General features: G+C 40.3%; 3 protein-coding genes across 3 annotated transcripts; 1 reads left to right on the top strand and 2 right to left on the bottom strand.

Annotated features, from left to right (window-relative positions):
* The first annotated feature begins 180 nt into the window (after positions 1 to 180).
* On the top strand, positions 181 to 6,186 carry LOC143825502 (olfactory receptor 5AP2-like). The gene is made up of 4 exons (XM_077313527.1): positions 181 to 280; positions 580 to 638; positions 2,255 to 2,374; positions 5,158 to 6,186. The coding sequence occupies exons 1-4, from the start codon at positions 181 to 183 to the stop codon at positions 6,184 to 6,186; spliced, it is 1,308 nt and encodes a 435-aa protein (XP_077169642.1).
* Positions 6,187 to 8,741: 2,555 nt separating this feature from the next.
* Positions 8,742 to 10,222, bottom strand: LOC143826315 (olfactory receptor 2AP1-like). The gene has a single exon (XM_077315061.1). The coding sequence runs from the start codon at positions 10,215 to 10,217 to the stop codon at positions 9,255 to 9,257; it is 963 nt and encodes a 320-aa protein (XP_077171176.1). The 5' UTR covers positions 10,218 to 10,222; the 3' UTR covers positions 8,742 to 9,254.
* Positions 10,223 to 12,884: 2,662 nt separating this feature from the next.
* Positions 12,885 to 16,451, bottom strand: LOC143825864 (olfactory receptor 2AP1-like). Its single transcript, XM_077314244.1, has 3 exons — positions 16,364 to 16,451; positions 15,132 to 15,292; positions 12,885 to 15,017 (listed from the first exon to the last, which is right to left on the bottom strand). The coding sequence occupies exon 3, from the start codon at positions 15,000 to 15,002 to the stop codon at positions 14,046 to 14,048; it is 957 nt and encodes a 318-aa protein (XP_077170359.1). The 5' UTR covers positions 15,003 to 15,017; positions 15,132 to 15,292; positions 16,364 to 16,451; the 3' UTR covers positions 12,885 to 14,045.
* Between the last annotated feature and the right edge of the window lie 1,458 nt (positions 16,452 to 17,909).

A 17,909-nucleotide genomic window follows, 5' to 3' on the forward strand; every position in this document is an offset into this window, starting at 1 on the left:
CACATTGTTGTATACAATCACAGGGGGGGTATTCTCTGTAAATCAACCAGCTTTTCTGCTGCTGAAAAAGGAAGTGGATGGGACTCCCTGATACCTTCAAATGTCTAGATGGTTTATCATCTGCATAGAAAAAAGCCATGTATGGTAGCTACAGTAATGAGGATAGGGATTTTGGGCTACATGGTATGGGAAAAGCTCACTGGATCCAATCAAAAGAGACAGATTTCAATTGAAGTCACAGTTCTAATAGCCCATATTAGCCCAATCATGTTTGAGCTTGGTAGCTAATCAGGATTGGTAGTTGATTGGAAAGCCAACAAGGAAGACTTGGACTGCTAAGTAGAGGAGGTCACTGGCAAACCACCTCTGCTGATCTCTTGCCTTCAAAATCTCATAAGGAGGAACTTTATGGGATCACTGCAAGTTGGTTGCAACTCATTGACTCACTTTACTTACTTAAGTTGAAAGGTATTGAATTTTGATGCAGGTCAATAAGCTGTCACACACTGTTTATCTTAGGTATGTTATCCTAAAATGGTGTGTTTCATGAATCATGTCATGTATGTTTTATTGCATTAGCTCAAGACCATAATAAAACAGCAGAAAAACAAACAAATAAGCCAAGGGGATCAACTACAGTATGTATTATCATCAACATCCTCCAAATAAAGCCCACAGCCTCCAGGCAGAAGATATGTTCCTCTCATCTCATTGTAGTTTCACTTATCAATGGGTCTCTGGTTTGCATCTATGACAGGGGTCTCTGTTCTTTTTTGAGTCTGCAAGCACATTTGGAATTTTGATACGGCATGCTAAGTAAAGTAACAAAACAGCCGTTACAAATGAAGAAGAAGATGATGAAGATGATGAAGATGATGAAGATGATGAAGATGATGAAGATGATGAAGATGATGAAGAAGAAGAGTTGGTTCTTATATGCCGCTTTTCCCTACCTGAAGGAGGCTCAAAGCAGCTTACAGTCGCCTTCCCTTTCCTCTCCCCACAACAGACACCCTGTGAGGCAGGTGAGGCTGAGAGAGCCGTGATATCACTGCTCGGTCAGAACAGCTTTATCAGTGCTGTGGGGAGCCCAAGGTTACTCAGCTGGCTGCATGTGGGGGAGTGCAGAATCGAACCCGGCATGCCAGATTAGAAGTCTGCACTCTTAACCACTACACCAAAATGGCGGCCAGAAGTGGTGGAGCCAGTCTTAAGCCACAGCTTAATTTCAGTAACATGAATTTCAGCAGGTTCTTCTGCTGTGATGGAAGCTGCTGCCAAAGCATTGCATATTACTAACATCACATTACAGTCACATTCAAACTTTATTACAATTGTTCAGACCAAGTTATATGAAGTCATTACATAGGAGACCAAAAGAATATGGTCATTTAATATACTACAATTTAAAACAGATCATAAAATAGAACTTAAAACTATGCTACTTTAGAACATCGGATTTTTATGGTGGTGGCACAAAACTTAGCCAGCTGAGTTGTCACCTGGGGGGACTCATCACTCTTTGCATCATGATGTTCTGGCAACTTTTTAAGGAGTGGTTCAATCAAGTTGCTACGAATGTCTACATAAGCAGGGCAGTGGAACAATATATGCTTTCTTGTATCAATTTCGCCACTCCCATAAAAACATTGTCTCAGTGTAAGGAGAATGTTCTTATAGCGACCCTCTACAAGAGCTGAAGGCAAGACAGAGCATCTTGCAAGGGTAAATGCCCTTCGTTGTTTACTTATTACCAGTTGAGACAGATAACTGGCAGGGGCCAGAACATATCTTGTTTTAACTGGGGCCAAAAAAGTTGGCGCTTTACTCAGGTCCAGTTGACGTCATTTGTCTTGTCTTGCTTAACTAATGATCCAGCTTGATCATGAGCTAATTTGGATAATAAGTGTATGGAGAAGCTCAGACACATAGTTCCATAGGGGGGAAACCGGTAGGGGATTGTCTTTCTCATCATTACCACCACAACCCTTTCCCCAGGTTTTTGCATTTAAAAAACTAAGCATGGGGAATGTTTATAATAGATAGTGAATAAATAGTAAATGTTTATAATGCAGTCAAAACTTCCTCACACAGAGGAGGTCCCTCTATTTTTGGCAAAAGGAGCATAAATATAAGAGATATTGTGTGATCATTCATATAGTCATCATCCTTTCCAGGTTCTCAAAATCTGCAGGGATAGCTGCATATGGAAAATTAAACACATGCCACTATTTATCCTTTGATATCACTGCAGTTCCCTGCTATAGAAGTCTCCAATCATAGGCACCAAATGATGGAAATGCTTTCTCATAGCTCTGTACTTCATACTGAAAACTACACCCTTGATGCCCTTTTCAAAAGGGCCAAGATATATGTAAAATTACTGCAACTTTCCTTGTAATATGTCCTCAGGCTTCAAGAATTTTCTCTTCATGGTTTCAGAGAAAGCCTTGTTACAAACATTTAGTACAGTGGCAGTTCTATTAGTAGGTGTAGATTCCATTACAATGTCAGAACTGGCCTTTAACATCTACTAGTGTACATGGTTAGATATTCATTTAAGTCCTCATGTCTGCAATAAAGACAATTTCCCTCAGAAGTAACAGTCCTCTGGGTTCCATATACTCCCCTGAGGACAATTGTCTATGCTTCCTTCAGAAGCTTGAATCCAGCAGAGCAATATTTAAATTCAACTACCACAATGCTTTCTCCATCCAGATGGGTAAAGATGCTGCTTTGTGTGAAGGTTTAGAAAATAAAGAGGGAACCAGAAGAAGTCCAAGTGTTTAGATACTCAGCAAATAATTCCTAGAGCTGATAAGTGAGAGCTGTTCAGTAACCAATTTCGTGTAGATAAAGGACTCAGGAAAAGAAGTGGAGTGTGCCTTGAGAACCCTATACCCTGCAATGGGGAGCAGATGGAATATGTCTAATATTCATCTTCCAAATGAAATTCATTCTGAGGTAAAAACTCTTTTTTTCAGGAGTAGCTCAGATTTTTCCATCACTCTGTGGAGAAACTTGTGTCTGTAGATCTTTGTGACAGCAGAAGAACACACAGGTTTTGTTCTTTTGGCAGCTTACCGTCACTATCATCTCTGAAAAAGTAAGATGTAAGATTTGGAAAAGACATTATAAAAAGGGGAGAAACTCCTCTTTAACATCACATCTATTTGAAGAAGAAGAAGAGTTGGTTCTTATATGCCACTTTTCTCCACCCGAAGGAGTCTCAAAGCGGCTTACATTCACCTTCCCTTTCCTCTCCCCACAACAACCTGTGAGGTGGGTGAGGCTGAGAGAGCCCTGATATCACTGCCTGGTCAGAACAGCTTTATCAGTGCTGTGGCAAGCCCAAGGTGACCCAGCTGGCTGCATGTGGGGGAGTGCAGAATCGAACCAGGCATGCCAGATTAGAAGTCCTCACTCCTAACCACTATACCAAATTGGCACTTTGGTACTTGATACCACAGCTGGGATCTTCTGATATCAAAGTAGTGGGAATTATGACCTTCTCATATTTATGTTGCTTTATTCTATCAACAGGGTTTGGTAGGTTTTGCATGAAAAGATGATACAGGTATAGATGATGTTGGTTCATCATCAGATTGCATAGAGCTTTAGCCATAATATACCAAAGACTTTATTGAAAATATGGTAATTAATAAGCCTAAATTATGACCTCCAAAAGACCAAATGCTAAAATCAGTTCAGATTTTAAGTCTCTGTGAATGTACAATTAAGTCACAAGTCCAACGATGAAAGAGATTTTGTTTGTGTGTGTTCATCCTCTCCATCCACAGACAGACAGAAAGGAGGGTCCCCGATTTCAAGCTTCCATGATTCTATGATTCACCCACACATGAGGCTGCCTTATACTGAATCTGATGTTGATCCATTGAAATCAGCGTCCGAGATATTTCATATCACCTGCCGTCTGGTCCTTTTAATAGGAAATGCTGGGGATTGAACCTGGGACCTTCTGCAAGCCAAGCAGATGCTCTGCCACAGAGCCACAGCCCCTCCTCCATTCTATGATTCTATGTATTTACCTATGTATTCTTGGACATAATGGGATGGATCCAGTTACTACTTTCACTCAATCTCCCCATTCTTAATACCTTCCCTGACCAACATAGCTTTTAAACAGAAAGACAGACAGAGATAGACCCTAGAACTATAGTCCCACAGTATGACCTTTTTTGAGTAATCAAAGCCAGCTTGGTGTAGTGGTTAGGAGCAGTACTTCTAATCCGGTGAGCTGGGTTTGATTTCCCACTTCTTCTCCACATGCAGCCAGCTGGGTGACCTTGAGCTCACCACAGCACTGATAAAGCTATTCTGACCGAGCAGTGATATCAGGGCTCTCTCAGCCTCACCTACCTCACAGGGTATTTGTTCTGGGGAGAGGAAAGAGAAGGCAATTGAAAGCCACTTTGAGACTCCTTTTAGAGAAAAGCAGCATATAAGTACCAACTCTACTTCGTCTTCTTTGTCTTTGTCTTCATCTTCTTTTCTTTTCCACTACAAGACAAAATGGTTAAATCCACCCAGTGTGTAGTTAGACCTAACATAGTATGATATTGGGTTTGCTCTTAGGCTTTCAACTCCTGTATGTATTTCTGCCCATCTGTCCACTGAGAATCAATGTGCTGTGTCCATTGCAACCTTATGAGGAAATGTGGATGAGGATATTTTTAAACTGAAATAAGTACGGAGCATCACATGCCCTTTGTCTAACCGAATAAAGAATTTCTGCATGATTAGAATTCTAGCATGGATGTAAAGTGGAAGGAATTATCAGGTGTCAGGGTGCAAAAACCCATTTTGAATGTGGGCATATGTTTGCCTGAACTCTTGGTCTGGCAAAATACTGATTGAGGTATCCATGTGGCCTAGTACTGTATTTAATTTGGACCTTGCCCTTCCTCCATTCCTCCAAGAAACTCAGAGCTAATCTCCCTCCATCTTTCTCATATCTTTTTTTCCCTTACCATAATGCTACAAAGTAAGTTAGCAACCAGACCACAACTGCCCAGAGAGCTTTAAATTAAGGAGGGATTTGAACCACTCAAACCATTACACTGCCTTGGTGCTAAATGCAGTCTTCAAATGTGCAAAAAATGTGTCTAGTCTCCATGTGTTATGTTATGCTTACAGAATGCATGTACAAAATCCATTATATCTGATATAGAATGGCTGTTTCATAAACTTCTTTATTTCCAACAGCAGATAAATAACAGAACAAATCAAACAATCATCACAAATTTTATTCTCATGGGATTCAGTGGTCGGCCAGAACTGCAGGTTCTTCTCTTCTTGTCTTTCCTCACAATCTACATGCTTACTGTCACTGGAAATATTATCATCATAGTGCTGGTTGTCACAGATCTACACCTCCACACCCCGATGTATTTCTTCCTAGGGAATTTGTCCTGCTTGGAGATCTGCTACACATCAACCATCCTACCCAGATTGCTGTTCAGTCTGTTTGCTGGGGATAGGACTATTTCTGTTCATGGCTGTATTGTACAGTATTTTTTCTTTGGTTCCTTGGCATCTACTGAATGTTACCTCCTGGCCATCATGTCCTACGATCGATATTTAGCCATTTGCAGACCCTTGCGATACACAGATCTTATGAATGGCAGGACTTGCTTCTGGTTTCTTGCCATCTCTTGGATGAGCGGTCTCTTAAATATCGGTATAATAACATCTCTTTTGTTTGACCTATTATTTTGTGGCCCCAATGAAATTGAACATTTCTTTTGTGACATAGCCCCTCTGTTCAAACTTTCCTGCAGCAGTACCCACTTAGTGGAACTTGTAAATTTCATTTTTGCCTCCCTAGACACTGTACCACCATTTCTCCTTACCCTGATCTCTTATATATATATCATTATCAACATCCTTCAAATGAAGAGCAAGGTCTCCAGGCAGAAGGCCTTTTCCACGTGTTCCTCCCATCTCATTGTAGTCACACTTTTTTATGGGTCTCTGATTTGTGTCTATTTGCTTCCAGAAACTGACACACTGAAGGAGCTTCATAAAACATTCTCCCTGTTTTATACTGTCTTCACACCCATGCTCAACCCTCTTATATACAGCCTGAGAAATAGAGAAGTCAAGGCTGCCCTTTCTAGAACTGCCAATAAAATTGTTGCTGTAGTTAATTCCTTTTCTTTATGAAAGTTCTGTAATGTATGCGGGCAAAGTAGTGCTAATATGCAAAGAAGGCTTGAGAAACCAACCGATTAGAAGACTTACATTGCTGGCATTATAGACCATAGATTCCATTAAGGACCATCAGTGTTTACAAATCCATAGTCTCCCTGGTCTGGCTTAGATCTGCTGTGTTTCCATACTTTGACATCAGTTGTCCTTATTGTGCAACTGCCACAGTGGCATTGGGTTCTGCTGGGCATTCTCTACAATGGAACTGGCTGTGTGGGGCTTGCAGTTTCCTGGTGGGGGTGCCTTCAGTCATAGGCACCCCCACAGGCAGAGTTTCCCAGAGTTTTATACTCCATATTGAAACTCAAGGTGAGGAGATGTGTAAAATGTATTTCACCTCTTCTCATAATATTTTGTTTAAAGGCACAATTGATGATATCTGTTGCTACCTTTTTCTCGGGCCAAAGTTAGAGAATCTCAGAAGAACAATAGGAGATACATTTCATCCAACAATGACAAAATATAAAGCCAAATCTCTCTGATTTCAAAATGTAGTTTTGCCTTTATCATTCTTTTTTCTTTTTGGCTATGCTACTCACAGGAGTACACAAGGCTGCTGAGTCAGGTCCTCAGTCTACACATAGCAATCTGATTGACAGTACCTTTCCAGGAACGTCACCTTTTTATCAGACGATGTTGGATACTGAACCTTCTGCATTCAAAGCAGATGCTTAACACCTCCACGGTGGCGATTCAGTTGATTCTGGCTCACCCATCCCATGGGGAGGGATGCTTTGAATTTTGCTATAGACACATTTCCTTCAGATCATTATTGTATTCAAAGGTAGATATCACTTATTAGCCTGTCACTTGATCTCTTAATTTTTTTCCAAGCAGCTGTGAATGCTTGCAGAAATTGTTAGTGTTGTTTTTTCCTCAAAGTGTGCATGGTCAAGGGCACTGCAGATTTGGCACCACTAAGGAATATTTGGCCCAATAATGTAGGCTAGGATTTTATTCCAACGGAGCATTTATTGATTATTGGTTTATATGATTGTTGTGTGATCAAATTGCATATTGAAACAGTTTTTCACTGAACAGAACAGTTATACTGCAATGATGAGGAAGCAGTAGACCACAAGTCAGTTACACTGTGCTGCCCATTTAGGAAGGAATACAATGAAACCAACTGTCAAGCACCCACAAATAGATTGATGAACTATCATACTGATTGATGGTTCACAATAAGTCAACAGGGCATGAGATACTCTGTGTCAAAACCATGTTTTATTATTTTGCCATGTAGTTTCATTAGTCATGTCTAGACATTCTTCCCTATGTGCATCTTATCGATTTCATCTTTAGCTGTATCACCTCAGTTTTGATCTTTTGTTATTGACCTGGTCAAGTGTGAATGCGGCAACCTGGAGCTTCCAGCTTCCTGTCATTCTACTGTGTTGAGCCTATGAAACAAAATATCTTCCAGGAACCTTACAAGCAGATATTGTCCATTTTGTAAACAAGGTGTCTTCATTCCCATACCATTTGTCTCTGGGATGGGGTGTGGCCAAGGGGTAGGGAAGGAATAGTTTGGTTAATATTTTCAGTCTTAGCAAAACCCCATGATGATAATTATTTCTTCAATAAAGAGATTTTCCTTCAGTGAAGACTGCTTACTGGGAATAATTGATGGAATCTCATGGGTGCAAGTATGGTGTAATTGACTTGTTACACCAAAGGTAGATTGTCACTCCCCCTATATGCACACAAACATTATATCACACCTTTTCACACACACCACAGGAGGGCAGTACAAACACTGAAACCTATATAAACTAAAATATGTGGTGGAGAATGGGATTTCATCTGGTCATTCCCACTGGGCTGCTACCACCTTATGTCCATTCAGCATCACTTTTGAAATTGTATATTTGTCTACAGGTCATTAATTTACACACATAGGGAGACAGTGTTATGTAGTGATTAGAGAGTTGGGCTAGGATTTGAATTATTACAATTTCATTGAAGGTTGCTGGCCAAATTTTGGCCATTCATACACTTTTTGACAAACGTACTTCATGGTTGTTGTGAGGATGAAATGGAGGGAGACAGAAAGATTTTAGATATTTTGGGTCTCCTTTGGGGAGAACAGCAGGGTATAAATATCTAAAATAAATATGCTTGGCATATGTGAATGTGGATTCTGAAAAATGCAGGGACCAAGAAGGCTGCTGTTATTGAGCACTGAAGGGTTGGATCAAATCAGCTTGAAAAGGGGGAGGGGGTATCTCCCTTGATAACCCAGAAAAGCTATGCTAGGGATTGTGGGACAAAAACCAGGTAGGTTGATACCTGTAGTCAATAAAAGAACTGAGCAAATCTGGGAGAAAATGTTTCACTGGATACCACAACTTGTTTGCATATTAAAAGCTATATACAAATAGCATATATATCTCAGAAATTGCACTGTATAGATAGGCAGAGAAGTACAGTGTTATTCCCTTTTTAGATTTGTTTATTTATATACAAAATTTGTATCCCACTCAGGTGAACACCCTTTGTCACAAATGCACACACACAAGAATCCTGGTCTCTCACCATCATATAAAGAAGTCATGTCTTCACTGCACTGGTTCCTGTTTTGTGGACTCTGCAATTTACCTAGCATCCTGATCCCATTCCTTTATTCTTGCTCTTCCAGCCTCACACAGCCAGCCTGCACAGCTCTGGTCTCCCCTTTGAGTCTGCTAAGTGGATAGGGGGGAAATGTTTATAAGTTTGCTGACTTTCACTAACTATCTATCTAGACATCTAAATATCTAGCTGGGTTTCAATAAATATCACATAACATCTAAGCTATTGTTTAATTGTCAGAATAACATATTTTATTTCCTATATGTCTAAACAGAACCCCCATGTTCAGAGGCAGTACATCTTTAAATGCAGGTTTACTGGTGGAACAATACAGGGAAGAAAATTTAGTCTCTGTTCATATGCTTCTAGGTTTTCTGAATCATATTCTTGGATGAATGGTTGGGAAGCTAGACTAGATGAACCCCTGATCGTATTCAGTAGAGCTCCTCTCATATTCTTACATTTTTGTAAAGTTTACTGACACTGTTCTTCAGTGCTTCCTTCACTTCTTTGTTTCTTAGGCTGTATATAAGGGGGTTAGCAAGAGGAGTCAATATGGTGTACAGGAGAGAAAACACTTTGTTCAAGTCCCTTAGAGTGGTAGAGTTTGGCAAGACATAGACAATGATCAGAGTGCCATAAAAAATGGTCACCACTAAGAGGTGAGAGGAGCAGGTAGAGAAAGCCTTCTGCCTTCCTGAGGTAGATGGGATTCTCAAGATGGAACTGATTATGCAAACATAGGTTGCTAAAGTCAACAAGAAGGGTGGGAAAACACATACGGATGACAATATGAAACTCAAGACCTCTATTGTCCTGGTGTCGCTGCAGGACAGACTGACCACTGGGCCAAAATCACAGAAGAAGTGGTCCATCTCATTGGGACCACAAAACACTAGCTGGGACATGAAAGAGGTAGTGATGGTGATAGCCAGCCAGCCACCCATCCAGGAACCAAGAGCTAGCTGAACACATAGCTTATCATTCATGAGAGAAGAATAATGCAGTGGCTTGCATATGGCTAAGTAGCGATCGACAGACATGGCAGCAAGCAGGAAACACTCTGTTGTGACAAAGATGCCAAAGAAATAGTACTGGGTGATACAGCCTTTGAATGAAATAGACCTGTCCCCTGTCAAGAGACTATACAACACCCTGGGAAGGATGGCTGAGCTGTAGAAGGTCTCCACGCAAGACAAGTTTCCCAAAAAGTAGTACATTGGAGTGTGAAGATGCTCGTCTGATACAACAAGCACAACAATTAGGAGGTTCCCACCGATGGTCATAATGTAGATCGCAAACAGCAACAACAGGAGTGGAAACAGAGCTTTCCAGTCAGTCCCAAAACCCAGCAGAATGAATTCTGTGATCCTTGTTTGATTTCCTTCATGTTGTGCTTGCCACAGTGGCATGCAGACAAAATCCAGCATACTGGAGAAAGAAAACATAGAAAAGAGGGGTGATTGAACTCAAAGGGACAGCTAAACAAACGAACATTACAATCTCTGAATGTTTAGATCTCAGTTTGCAATATAAGTCTTGGATCAATGTGGTAATTGTTCTTATTTTTCACATGACATTTGCACAGGATGACACCAAGATTTTCGCGAAACCTGTAATTTTTTTTTTAAAGGATCTGGCAATTTTGAAAAATAGATGAATCCTATACCATATACAAAATAAATCAGGTTGGAACCGGCCATTGAACCGAAAGGAAGGTTCAATCTTATTTTTAAAAATTTAAAGGACAGAGAATCTGCATGTGGAGCAATGAGGAGAATAAGTAAGGAGAAGAATTTCATGAGCTTGAGCTAAAAAAACTCACTGAATTCTCAAAATAGATAGGCAAAACTGATAACATATGAGACTCAGAATAGACTCTCTTAAACTATGTCCATCTCTTTACATTTTACCATCTGCAATCATGGGACTTGCATGAAAAGCATGTATGATGGGGCTGTAATAAAATTGCATCAATTAGAGAAAGCTGACTGGTTTCAGCCCATTCAGCCTTAAGGATGACTGGCCCATGTTTTTTCCAGTTTGCATTAACATTTAATTCTTAATGTCTGTGTTACCTAGAAATTGTGTCAGGAGACATGTATTAAGTGGGGAATGGCTACCGAGAGGTCAGATAACTTAGCGTAGAATAAAAGTGCTTTTGTTTACCAGGTAATTCTCCCCTTATGGCAAAGAACAGATAATAAAAATAAAATAATAAGCAGTCTATATTTAATAGAATGAAAAATAAATAGATGTAGACCAACATATAACAGGCACACTAGCAATCTAACAGGTGGTGAATTAAAGCATGGAAAGGAATGGCGTCCAGGAAAACAGGTAATTGAGAGATTTACCAGTCCCGAAGACGTGGGAGACAAAGTCATAGTGACAGAACAGCCAGCGATGTGAAGAGCAATCTAGATGGATACAGAATACCAGAGTGGCAGGGAGACAGAAATCAATTTGGCTTGCCAAAGATGGGATTTTTATACCCTATTGGAAGGTCATGTGTGCTAAGAACTGCATGTTCACAAGGTGGGCTTGATGGAGGTTGAGACAATGGAAAGATTGGTGCTGACGGGTTTAGGTGATGACTCTAGATGGGTGTTAATGGCTCTGAAGAAAAGAAATCATTGGGGTACAATGGGACAGATTCCAGGGGCCTCCATAGACTAGCTATCTGGGTGGGGGACGATTTTCTCCTGGCAGAGTGACTTATAGATAAGAGTCAAAACACAGTGGCTTTATATGGAACAACGCCAGATCCATCATGATTTTTAGTTTTCAGCATGTGTGCACTTTTGTATTCTCAAAGGGACTGGATACCTTCATGATTTTATTTCAAGGCAACTGCTATTATATCTGCTGTTTTATTACAGCAGTATTCTGCTTTATTCACATACACTCCTTTGGATCCATGAGCAATTTCACTCAAAACTGATAGTCCTGATAGAGTGTGTGGATATAAAGAATAAATTGTGTTGGGAATTCTGGGACCTACACGGAAGAAGAGTATATAAAAACAAGTTAGAAGATGAGTTAAAATTATCTTCTAACTTGTTTTTATATATTCTTCTGTGTAGGTCCCAGAATTCCCAACACAATTTATTCTTTATATCCACACACTCTATCAGGACTAATATTGTATCCTCATTTAGTTTTCATTACACCACTCATTAGATGCCTTTTTCATGTCAGTTGTATTAAGCTAAACTGTGCTTATTAGGCATAGAGTATGATCATTTTATACTGTCTTTCAGTGAAAAGGGAAAACTATACACACCATGTAAATTGTGTATAAAACCTGAGACGGAAGGTTTAAAAAGTGAAAATGGTACTTGTCACATGCAAACTTTGTAGGGTTGAAGCCTCAACTAGGCCTTTTCCCCACCTTAAACAAATCTGAGTGGAAAAGACTGACTTACCATGAAATAGGTCTGCCTATCTAGGATTTGGATCACAAAGTCCTGTTTGTATCATAAATCTTCAGGATCAAGAATTCAACATGAGGGCTGATACTAGAGGTTGTAGTAATATTACTTCATCTTACAGTAATTATAAACCTTCAGATGAATATGAAACTCCTCCTTTGGTTATTTTTTTAATATCCTGGTGGAAAATATGATATCCCTAGATATTTGCACACCAGAGAACAATACATTATTTTAATCACAAGAAAAACAACACTTAACTTATGAGGCAAAGGAAGAATCAAAACAACATGGTTTTTATTTTATATTGTGTCCAGCCAAATACATTTCCAACATGACCCCTTTTCATGAAATTCTGACTGTAGCCACCAGGGAAACAGGGAAGCCTGAAAAGAATACAATGCACTCTTGGGGGTGCAGCTGGGTTATGAGGAGGAGGGGGAAATAAAATATTAAAAGGCAAATGTCTGCACATGGAAGAGTGGGCTTTCAGGGCACTTTTCTCCAATTAAGTGGATAATATCCATGCTCAGATATCCCAGGAAAAATGTGAGATGACTCTAGAGGGGAGCCAGGATGTTGTAGATGGAATAATAAACCCAAATGACACCAGACTGGAAATCGGATCAAGTGCAGACTGCTTTATTAAATTTGAACTGATAGAGGAGAAAATGCCCAATGCAGATATGACCCAGCTGTTGTTAGGTAGCTGACATAGATTGGAGTGGAAACATTCACCCTAGTGTAGTTTTCCTACTAATTTGTATTCAGAAGTACACAACCTCTGGATGTGAAGCTTTTATTTAGCCATTATTCAGACTGTTCTTCATGAAAACACTAAGAGTGGCTTGACAAAGGCCAACTTACATGTTCATAGTTTAGCTGAAACTTGAATCAGAGATCTCCTGACTCACACATTGTTCTGCAAAGTGCTTAACTCTAGCTAGGGAGCACCATTTCATTCATCTATGTTTCTAGATTGCCCATCCCCAAGAAGATCAGGGTAGTGTGTATGATTGTCTTCTCACTCATTTGATCTTCACAATAACCCCTGAACAGTGGGTCAGTTTGACTAAGGTCACCCAAAGATTATCACAGCAGAGTGAGAATGTGACCAAAAGTTATCTGGTTTAAATTGGACATTTCCAATACTCTATTATAAAATCTTTAAGAGCAAGTACTCTGGAATAAATAAACCCCTGGGCACCATCCAACTTAGCTAGTTTTAAGGTCCATTAATATTAGTGAAAGAGTGAAGAACATCCTTAATTCTAACTGTTTGAAAACAGTGACATTAACGAAAACTTCATAAAAGAAGATGGGTAGCAATATTGTAGAAAAACTAATATGTATCTAACAGCCATTTTGTTGTTTATTACAATGACCAAGTCATAGCTGTCTACAACCTGGATTTTAAAACCAAAAGTCACAATCAAAAAATTCATACCTCTCAAAAAATAAATTTCAAAACAAATTTGGAAACTAAAATAAAGGTCATCTGTAGGTTATCTGATTCATCTATGAAGCAAAATAGATAATATAAAAAGGGTTTTGGAAAGCTGATTTGACATTACAAAGCAAGCTAGCAAAACTGACAATAATGACAGATTATTCCCCTCCTTATTTCCACATATTTTTATCCATACCAGTTCCATGATCCCCAATAAAGCCTTTTATTGGTGATAGAAAACCCTTCAACTTTTTTTTAGCCAAAGATTGACCAGATTCAGCCCACTAAAATTAAAATGTTTTCCTAAACAGAATAAGAAATTGGACTCTAAAGTATACAAAGACACTCCTACAGATTTATATGCTTTCAAGTGCACAAAATTTAGCTATCGCCCTTCTGAAGGCCACTTTTACTTCCCTGTTTCTCAGGCTGTAGATCAGAGGATTGAACAAAGGGGTCAGGACTGTGTAAAAAAGAGAGAAGACTTTGTTGAGGTCTTCCAGGGCCTTGGTTTTGGGCAGAAGGTAAACAATCATTATGGTTCCATAAAACATGGACACCACAATGAGGTGAGAGGAGCAGGTTGAAAAGGCCTTTTGCCTACCAGATGTAGATGGGATTTTGAGAATGGCAGAGATGATGTAACCATACGATGTCAGGGTCAACAAAAATGGGGGAAGGGAACATACCACAGATAGAAACAAACTTAAAAGTTTAATAGTACGTGTGTCACTGCACGACAGCTGCAACATGGGATAAAATTCACAAAAGAAGTGGTTGACTTTGGAGGAACTACAGAAGTTCAGATGGCACATGAAATATATAGTTATGTTACTAGCCAAGGAACCACTTAACCAAGATCCAGCTACTAACTGGAGACACACCTTATTATTCATAAGTACTGTATAAAGCAATGGCTTACATATTGCAACATACCTATCATAAGACATTGCTGCTAGGAGATAACATTCCGAAGCTGCAAAGAAACCAAAGAAATAATACTGGGTCATGCAGCCCGTGAACGAAATGGTTCCTCGACCCCCATGAAAGAGATTAGCCAACATCATTGGAAGGATATTGGAGCTGTAGCACGTCTCCAAGCAGGACAGGTTACCCAAGAAGAAGTACATGGGGGTGTGAAGGTGATGGTCAACCACAACCAACACCACAATGAGGATATTCCCCACCATGGTTACAGTGTAGATCACTACGAAGAGCAAGAACAGAAGCAAATGTTGACCCCCAAGATCCCCAAAGCCCAGAAGAAGGAATTCAGTGACAGTAGTTTTATTTTCTTGTTTGGCTTTTCCCATGCTGGTAGCTCAAACCTGTAAAAACAAAAACATGCACATTAGTGTGGTTAAAATCACAGTGTTTAGGATCTAAATAAAGGAGATAATGGAGATGATGGTAGATAAAAGAAGACTTAGCTTAGGTAATACCATGGCAGAGTGGCAGATAAGAGTGGATCAAGCTCGTTTTTCCACTTGAACTCATTCAATTATCCTCAATGACTTGTGACATAAATCCTGAGAGTTGCTGTGGGATTGCTAGTTGTCTCTGCCAAGTGTTGCTGAATGGTTTGGAGGATCCACCACCTTTGCTGTTGACATCAGGAAACAGCAATGGAGATAATATCTGTTCACATTGTTCAGGTTAGCCATCCATGATAAGGTGTTCTTAGCATCAGAATCATGATTATTGAACAGCCATAGGCCATTACAAAGTACAAAAGACAACCATAAGCAATAAAAGCAGATAATTGCACTTGTACTGGAATCCATACAACAGAATATTGCAGATCATCAGAATCAGCTATCGCCCCTCACCTTAGACCTTATCTGTCTGGCAGCCAGAGCAAACAGTGCAAATCTACTAGAAATGTATGGGTTGTTATCAGACAATAGAAGAAACACCTTCCCAGAATCTGGAATGTCAGGGGCCATCAGGGGCAATCTACTAAGAATCAGAGTTGGAAGGGGCCATACAGGCCATCTAGTCCAACCGCCTGCTCAATGCAGGATCAGCCCTAAGCATCCTAAAGCATCCAAGAAAAGTGTGTATCCAACCTTTGCTTGAAGACTGCCAGTGAGGGGGAGCTCACCTCCTTAGGCAGCCTATTCCACTGCTGAACTACTCTGACTGTGAATTTTTTTTCCTGATATCTAGCCTATATCGTTGTACTTGTAGTTTAAACCCATTACTGTGTGTCCTTTCCTCTGCAGCCAACAGAAACAGCATCCTGCCCTCCAAAGAAATTTGGTCCTAGGTTCCATGTAGAAGTTACAATTCAATATATAATGCATCAGACATAGCCAGAGAGAAAAACTCCATTGTGCAACTGGGATATCAAGGGAAAGCCGCAGGGAGCCAGAAGAAGCTCCAAAGCCCGACCAGACTCAAAGAGACAGATAGAGGGGAAGTTGGGAAAGCTAAGAGGGAGAATGAGGGAGAGAGAGATAAAGGCAGAGCAAAGGATATTTGCCAAGGGAAACGGGCTGTTCTGGAGAGCTGTAGGAAGGCTTGGGAAGAGGTTTCTCCGTCAGCCCACAAGCAGGGTGAAGAGCTGGAGAAAACTACAGTAGACCCCCCCCCCCAGCTCCGCCACTCTTGCGAAGGGCCAGACCGAGGTCCTGAGTGCGGTGGAACCTAGAAGACAGTAACATTAACTTACCTGAATGCCCAGCAGAAGAAAGAAGACTGCTAGAGGGGAAAGAAAGGGTGAGCACAGCTGAGGGAAAGACACACAATGGGGCTTAGAGCCAGGTGGGTGAGGTCAGAAGGGAGTGAGTGTGACTAAATAAGGGGGGTGGAGTCAGCACAGGGGAATATAAGGAGGGGGGAAAGGAAAGGGTGGTAGCTGGTGCAGTTTGGAAGAAACACTTAGGTGTGTGAACTGATGCTGAATAAATTGTTGCTGTGCAAGCTACGTATATTTATCAAAAGCGACGAAGGAAGGCCCACATCACGGCAGAGAAAGAGGAAGCCGGGAGGGGGTCCCAAGAGCACCTAACAAGATTCTGTTTCCCCTTTGATGCAGCAACAGAGGGATTGCTCATGTGGTTGATCCTGCAGCATACCCATGTGCACTACTGTGAGCATTGCATAGAATCTCAGGGTGGTGAAAGCCACCGACAACCTCAGGTGCATCTGGTTCACTAAATAAGGGAATCTGCTGGGGTCATCTTTGAAATATTTAAAGAGGGGAGCTAATTTGGATGATATAATATTGTCCCTATCTATTAGAGTCTCCATTTGAACTCTCCGGTCCTTCAGTTCCTGGCTAGCTTCTTTGTTCTTGAATGAATCATGGAATGGATGAATTTGCATCGTACCTTTCATCCTAAACTCTCAAGGTGGCTAATTACAGATTAAACAACATTTTTGGAAGGAGGGGAGCAATTTAATGCACAAAAAAGTAAAAACAAAAATTCAGATATTATAATGAAAGCCTTAAAAAAACATCTCCATTCATTAGCTTCCTCAGAGTTATCTGAATATTTGTGATTTTTTTTTGTATGATTATAACAGCATGCGATATCCTTTCACACCCAGCTTTGAAAGTTGAAGGGTTTCTTCCTATCTCTTCGTTGTTATTCACTGCATTTTGACAAATGGTCACACTGGTGGATTTCCTCACTTATGTCCTTGGTTCTCTTCTGAAAACAGTCACCACCACCCTTCTCCTCAGGACCTCCCATCTCCCTGGAAATATGTTTTCCTTTGGCATTGTTTCCACCTTTTATAATTCTTCTGTGTGATTCTTTCACCACCTCATCTCTTTCCCCCCTTCCCACAAGAAAAGTTCACATACTCTTTTGAAAGGACTTTCCGATTAAACATTTTAGTGGCACATTTGGTTTCTGAGGTGATACATGGCAGTTACATTCTGGCTCCAGGTAGTATGATGCAAAATAAAATTACCTCAGATGATTTAAGAAGAAAAGCTTCACCCACCCTATATTTGCCCCCCTTCCCCACTTACTAAGTGAAAAGACCAACTTACCACCATCTAGGGCAAGGATTCTAAATTCTTGCTGGCATCTTAAATCTCCAGCATTAGGAAGTTGATACTAGAGGCTGCAGTAATCAGTCTTAACAATCAACATCATTGTAAAACACATTAGCCCTTCATTTAGTATTTATTCACCTTCAGAGGAGTATAAAACCCCTTCTTTGGTTATTATTTCTTTGAAATTTCCTAGTGGAAGACATAATTT

The sequence above is a fragment of the Paroedura picta genome, chromosome 16 (assembly GCF_049243985.1).
Source record: "Paroedura picta isolate Pp20150507F chromosome 16, Ppicta_v3.0, whole genome shotgun sequence".
Taxonomy (NCBI): Eukaryota; Metazoa; Chordata; class Lepidosauria; order Squamata; family Gekkonidae; genus Paroedura; species Paroedura picta.

Excerpts from the sequence above, each read along its gene's own strand:
- LOC143825502 (XM_077313527.1), top strand. The coding sequence starts at position 181 with ATGGTATGGGAAAAGCTCACTGGATCCAATCAAAAGAGACAGATTTCA. Across the intron at positions 639-2,254 it reads AGCCAAGGGGATCAACTACA|TTCCCTGCTATAGAAGTCTC; the intron begins GTATGTATTATC and ends ATATCACTGCAG. Across the intron at positions 2,375-5,157 it reads TCAAAAGGGCCAAGATATAT|AATGCATGTACAAAATCCAT; the intron begins GTAAAATTACTG and ends TTATGCTTACAG.
- LOC143826315 (XM_077315061.1), bottom strand. The coding sequence starts at position 10,217 with ATGCCACTGTGGCAAGCACAACATGAAGGAAATCAAACAAGGATCACA.
- LOC143825864 (XM_077314244.1), bottom strand. The coding sequence starts at position 15,002 with ATGGGAAAAGCCAAACAAGAAAATAAAACTACTGTCACTGAATTCCTT.